Genomic DNA, 6,779 nt, shown 5'->3' with positions numbered 1-6,779 from the left:
ACCAAATTGTTTCATCGTACTGATATTTTTCACGTTTTTTCTCAGTAATTGTGACACCTTTCTTATAGCTTTGGAATATAAGCTCTCGTTTAACCCTGGTTATACGACACGAAAATATGTTTAAGATAAATAATCAGAGAACTGACGATCAGGTGAAACACCTGCCAAATAAATGTTGGTAAATATGCCAAGACGCTCAGGTTGGTGTCAAACAAATCATCTTGCTAATGGAGAAGAACAAAAATGCGATATTCCGTGGACTCATTTCCAAGACTTAGACGACTGAAAGGCGTCTTATTGCCGCGCCATAGAGGAAGTACAAGGATTTTGATATGATGTTCCACCAGTTTTCATTTGGTCACTACAAGAGAGACAGGCCAATCTTAAAGACGAGGCGATCCACGATACTATTTCAGTAAAGATCAATATCACTCAAGTTTTAGTAATATCCCGATGAAACTGGCATAGCTAAGAAACCAAAAAAACACCTTAAGCACAATACGGTCCGGTCTTCCTAATATATGGATCCACTCTGTACAAACACAAAACAAGCTGAATTCTCAGCAGTAAAGTAGGGGCTTATGGAAAGAAGAATTAAATAGTGTGAAATTATCCTCTTAATTTCAGAGCAGGACACCTGACAGTTAAATAGCAGACAAGAGCAAATATCTCCGAGCGAACAAACACGCTGGTAGATATCATTTGGTTTTCTAATTCCAATCTGCTAGTAGCGGGCGTCAGTTTAAGCTTGAATTTCGACATTTTTTTTCCCTCTTTGTCTCTCGACGAGAGAAAATTACGTGTTAAATTCTCAGCCATAGGGCTCGATGTAATCATCATCCAATGCTACAACTGAAAAATTAAACTCAAATGCAACACACTTCAGAAATGTTTTGTTTATTCCCAGAATAAACCCCTTTTGTCTTTAACATCGCCTATTCTACCGCTTTCCAGGTTGTCTACTCTTTGAACTAAGCATCTCTTCTTACCAAGAGGACAGAGTCAGTACAGCAATACTGAACACTTCTACTGGATGTATAAGCCATTTCATTTCTTCTTGATCAATATCCTAGAATATTCAAGTCCTTACCTTGAATTAACTGGCGTTTCCTCAAAATAATTTTCCGCGGCGAGAATCGTGATAGCTAAAATACGACTGCACTGAAGGCCAAGAAGAGGCCAAAAACTGTGTTTATCTAGCATGCTGCCAATCATTGTGTTACATGGAGGATTTTACTATCTTACACGACAAGCGAAAACTGAAAGATCTGTTTTTGAGAATTTAGTGAGGCGGCTTACTTATATTATCCTTTAATATGTCTTGTAATAACCCCACAGAACGAAACTCAAACGTAATTTTCCCACGTTATTTACAGATAATTCACACGGGAACTTCAATCAAATACGGACTTTCCTGCAAGTTAGCACCTAGGGCAAATGAAATTGATTAGAAAACAAGAATTATTGATTTTACTTGCCTTTTGGTCGGCAATCCAGAATGTAATTTAAAATTTTAAGGAAATAGAAACTTTTAAGAAAATAAATCAAACCATTTTTAAACATATCATTTCTTTAAATAAAATATTTTTCAATTTTCGCACTAATGCTTATAGCTAAACTGACGTGAAGAAGAAAGCTTCTTTCTCCTGGTACTTACGAAAAGAATGATTGTTTTTCAGTTTATCTGGGAACAAATAATAATAATATTCCAGTGCTATTTTTTTTATTCCTGTTCTTTAGATTTCTTTCCCGGTAGACAAAGTACTTTGTAGATTCCCGCGCAGCATTCAGCTTCCTTGTTCCCTAGCGATGAATAACCAGAGAGAGTCATCCATATTGTGGCGCGTGAACTCAGAAATGGAATCAGCAGCGCTACAACAATCATCACCAGAAAATCAATCAGGGCAAAGTAGCGAAAATACGACTCGGTACCGTAGCTGTGGATCAAGATGCCTCCTATCAGCTGCCCAAGACCCCTACCTAGACCATAGTAGAGTCCGTGTAAGATACCTTGTAGGGTGGCGCCAACACGGGGAGGGGTGCCGACATAGGACGCCAGCGCGCACCACACAGATGCCGAGCACAGGCCACGGAGAAACTCGATCGGTAGCACGAGCCAGGGATTCTGTATCGCGGAGAAATAGTAAAACCTCAACGCGTAAATCAACAGACCGATTGTGAGCATCTTTATGTGGCCGAAGCTTTCGAGGAAGTAGATGGAACCATAGTATAGTGCAATGTTCGATATACAATGTACTGCCACCAATGCGCTGAACAGCGACGGTGTAGCGCCAAGCTCCACCAAGTGAACAAACAGAAAACTTTCCGCTGATCCCAATGCGACTCCAAGGAAAAGAGCCATGGTACCGAAGATAGAGTATTCCAGCTTGGTAAATATCTGCAGACCTTTAAGCAGAGCACATTTTTCATTGACATACTTGTCTGCGTCTTGAAAATTAAAACGGGTTGAGACAAAAAGAGCAACCGCCATCAGAATGGCATTCACGTAGAAGAAAGGACGGTAAATGTCAAATACGTCTTCAGGGCATATGTCTGTCTGTTTGCGGTATTGATGCTGAACTATAGAGCCGGTGATGAAAGCCGTCAGCCCCCAACCCACTTCACCCCACAAACGCTGTTCTCCGTAAAACTGTGGACGATTTTCCAGGTTTTGAAACGTGGCCACATCGGCTAGCGTGTTGGACGTAGCGCCAATCAGTTCACCGACTATAGTGATCACCAAAACAACGACAAACACCAATTTAGCATTCTTGTAGATCTTCGGATCCATTTCGGTGTAAAGGTCAAAAAGCCAGGCTTCTTGCCACATCTCAGTATTGCCAGTTGTCGAACCATTTTGTTCGTTTCTGGGTTTTCCGCTGTAACTGACATGACGATGAAAGGAAGTTGTATTTTCGTCTGTCATGTTTAGTTTGTTGTGTACTTCGCTCAGACAATCCACGGTCACAGGAGGGACAACAGCCACTAGAAGATTCATGACAATGTAACTGAAGAGTGCAACCAACAGAACCGATCTGACCTTGTTGAATTTGTCTGCGATGGTTCCCAGAATAGGCGCGCTGACAAACAGGCACAGTGGTTTCACAGCCAGTATAATGCCAACAAAATGAGCTGGCAGTAGCAGAGAATGTTTAAAATACAGCGATAGGTACGGTATGAGGCTTCCAAGAGCGGCGAAATAAAAGAAATAGAATACCTTGTATACAAGAAGGTTTCGGTTGATAGTAACTGTCGAACGAATCCTATCGAAAAATGCTGGCTTCGCGTTGGGCTGTTCGCTTTCCAACGGTTCGGGCGCCATGGCTTCTTCTTCGGGATTGAATAAATCTCCATCGTTTTGTCCTTCTTCGTTGGATTGCAGAAGTGTCCCTTTCTCAGACATATTGGAAGTCAAAGTAAGTTTTTTTCGGCCTTGGCTAATACCACGAACGTCAACTGCCCATGCCGGGAGCGCTGGAGTTTTAAATTCCCGTCAGCGTGCAGTTTGAATGTTTCGCTTGGGCCACTATGTTGAGCAGATGTTTTTCGACTTTAACTCTCAGAAATTTGCATGAGATAGCACACGCATTCAACCGCCTTCCGCGGCGAGTGATATTTTGATGAAAATTCAATGGCATATTTCAAATTTCTTTCCGCTGTACTTAAAAATGATTGACGGGCAATATATTAGACACAGGTGATTGCGAGAGAATAATGAGTTCTTTGTGCGTCAGTGTGCTATTGTTATCAATGTATTTGTGTTCTTGATGACCTCGGGTGATGATAAACGATTAAAACAAACTTTATTTTCTCAAATATTCATTTTAAAAGTCTCTAACCTTGCGGATAATTTGCCATATTTAATTCGCAGTCAGACCCTAAAAGCCGTCCATGCATGCCAACAACAATCAAAATGTTCAGATTTTAATATGAATGGTCCAGCTCTTTAAGTTGTTTTGTTCTTAAACGTTTTTTTGACGAAATTTATGAAATTCAAGGCCGTTTAGTCTGAATATTTATAACTTGGGCACCTCAAACATATTTAGAAACTGGGAGCAAATATTATCCATTTCTCGAGGTGAAAACCTCACCAAGCAAATACTTTAGATATACAAATCAAAAACTGTACCAAACAAAAACATACTTTTTTTTACGCTGGTAGCCTTGTTTGGTCAATTTGTGCGACAAAAATAAGTTACACGTGTAGACCCTTTTTCATACAAAAAGAAGCTATTAAGCCCTCCATTAAAGATCATTGTCGACTTTGCCGTCGTTTTACATCCATTTGAAAGAGGGCAGGCCAAAAAAAATTAGTTATCTAAAATCGCAAAAACATGTTATCAAATTTGGTGGCCCAAAATAAAATTGGCGACCTACAGTGCAAATGTAAAAATGGCAATAATTAATTAATTACACAGGGGTAGCGTATAGCAAAGTAGAAATGCTTTTCTTATCTCTACCGGGCAACACACAACAACACAAAATATTCTATTAATATCAGTAACCTATTGAAGCACTACTGAACACGTTTAAAGTAGGATTACTGAGGTTAATATCAAGATTTTAAAAATACATGTTAACCCCCCAAAAATATTATGAAAATTGTTTGTAAAAGATTCGTCGGAGAATAGAATCCGGTTGATATTTGTAAAGTGCAAATAATCAGCATAACCTAAGGATATATCATATTCTACTCAACTTTTCACGATGGTAATAGAAAAATCTTGTAAAACTCGAGCGATAAATTTTGGAGAGCAGAAAGTAGATTGATCCGGGCTCCACATAAATTATGAAACTACATGTCAGGATAATTCACACTAACGAAACCGTCAAGTGTTCGAGGGTGTCCTGCATCAAATTCCCAATTTCGTTATTCCTCAAGTCAATATTTTATTACCGTTATATTACCAAGTAACAATTTTTTTTAGTTATCTAGTCAAACAAACGACGAGGAAAAATTATTTTCCACCAAATTCACTTAAGCATAACCAAAACATACAATGCGGCAAAAGTGAAGAGAAAATTGACTATCTTGACAAATAAAGCGATACTTTGCTCTTCGCCGCTCGCGCGCGTGACTCAAAGGCGAGTAATAAAGGCTAATTGTTACAAACAAGACGTGCGATACAGACTACGCTTGTGTAAAAAAAAACAAAGAAAAATTGGAGACTATCTATGGTGGATCAAACTAGGATCCTTGCATGTACATCTACATGGTACTGCATATCTGCATCAAGATGGAGAAGCTTCCATTAAATTGAGGAGAGAAAATATAGCCCTCTTCCCATCTTTCGTCCTCTACTGATGTCAAATGGCTAACAAGATTTAGCCTGCCTCGCAGACGCTAACAACATACCGTCGTTAACAAGATTGAGAAAAAAAAAGAGTTCGTAAGGCAGAGTCGTGATTTTGTTTTTGGCATAACTGAACAAGAAACACGATTAACGCAAAAAGGAAAGAAGGATAAAAACAGAAGTCAGAACTGAAGTCTGTGTGTGATAAATACACAGAATGACTCGATTCGTACCAAACGTTTTATGCGACTCTTTGCGTCAAATGTTTTTTGTACTATTTTTATCCTTTTTTAACACTTTTATCACTGTTGTCTTTGCATTCATGTCTCCCAGGAATTCTCAGTTAATATAAGTATTCGTTCCATTTTCACTGATTCACTCAGTTGACTTGAAAATGACGTTGAGCAAACGTCCAAACGTCGTCATAAATTTTCAACCAAAATGGTTTTAAGTTTTCCTATTTTATCACTCTTTTATATTGAAACTATTACGGAAATCTTTTCTTCTACGTACATTAAAGAAAGGTATTAACTAATTTTACAGTCATTCGTCAGCTTATATCAGTTGTCAGATTTTATTTGTCATACATGTTTTACAACGTTAATGCAGAAGCTTTCCACTAATGACGCCAAATGGCTGGCTAGGAAATGGAAAAGAGAAAAGAGCTATTATAAAAGTGTAAGATTATTTGACCTAAAGGGCTTTCTTGGAAGATAGTGAAGAGCTAGATAAAGAAAAAAGAAGTAAATGGGGGGGGGGGGGGGGGGGTAAAAATCTCTTCCGAACGACACATAAACCTTGTTTTATATGTGAACATATGGTATCGACTCATCATCTCGATTCCAAGAGTTATTTGTTATTTTCTGTATAACCCTGATGTTCTTCAAGGCTGATATTTTAGAAAAATAACGCAGTTGGTTGCGAAAGAAACGTTCTTGGTTTCACTTATGTATTTTCAGTATTTTGGAAAAAGCAGTTTCCTTGTTGTAAGGGGTCTTGTAATGGTTTGGTAGGCTGTCCAGTATTAGATTAAAGCACTTTAATTGACAACAATGGCACAAAAAGATATAGCACTCCCCAAAACCTTGGCCAAATTAATGGCAACCCTTCCCTTTGTAACTAGGATATATCTAAAAGATAGTAATGCCATGGCACATTCTGTTGATAGTGACATATTTTATACAGTGGTTCATCTACAACTTCATGCACGATGAGGCATCGATGGCGAGGTGTGACAAGGGATTTTGACAAAAAAGCACATAGTGACCTGAACTATGTTTGGACATAAAACGATACACATCAACCTCCCCTTTACCAGATCGCGAAAATCGAAAGATGAGGAAATTGTAGGAGCAGAAATCTAACTCATAAATTCTGAACTGATACGTATTAAATGTCTCTCGAATGTTGACAGACTGTGGGACGCGTCCATCGCGATGTGTGAAAATGCTAAAGTTTTTAAATTCATGTTTGGATGAAAAGGAA

The 6,779-nt window shown here is 38.7% G+C and overlaps 1 protein-coding gene across 1 annotated transcript; it reads right to left on the bottom strand.

Moving 5' to 3' along the window:
• Positions 1-881: 881 nt before the first annotated feature.
• On the bottom strand, positions 882-4,565 carry LOC110051175 (major facilitator superfamily domain-containing protein 6-like). Its single transcript, XM_020757187.2, has one exon. The coding sequence runs from the start codon at positions 3,401-3,403 to the stop codon at positions 1,724-1,726; it is 1,680 nt and encodes a 559-aa protein (XP_020612846.2). The 5' UTR covers positions 3,404-4,565; the 3' UTR covers positions 882-1,723.
• Positions 4,566-6,779: the final 2,214 nt, after the last annotated feature.

Source organism: Orbicella faveolata, unplaced genomic scaffold (genome assembly GCF_042242905.1).
Source record: "Orbicella faveolata isolate gen_17 unplaced genomic scaffold, um_ofav_v1 contig_13, whole genome shotgun sequence".
NCBI lineage: Eukaryota > Metazoa > Cnidaria > Anthozoa > Scleractinia > Merulinidae > Orbicella > Orbicella faveolata.
This window is presented reverse-complemented; position numbering and strand designations above follow the sequence as displayed.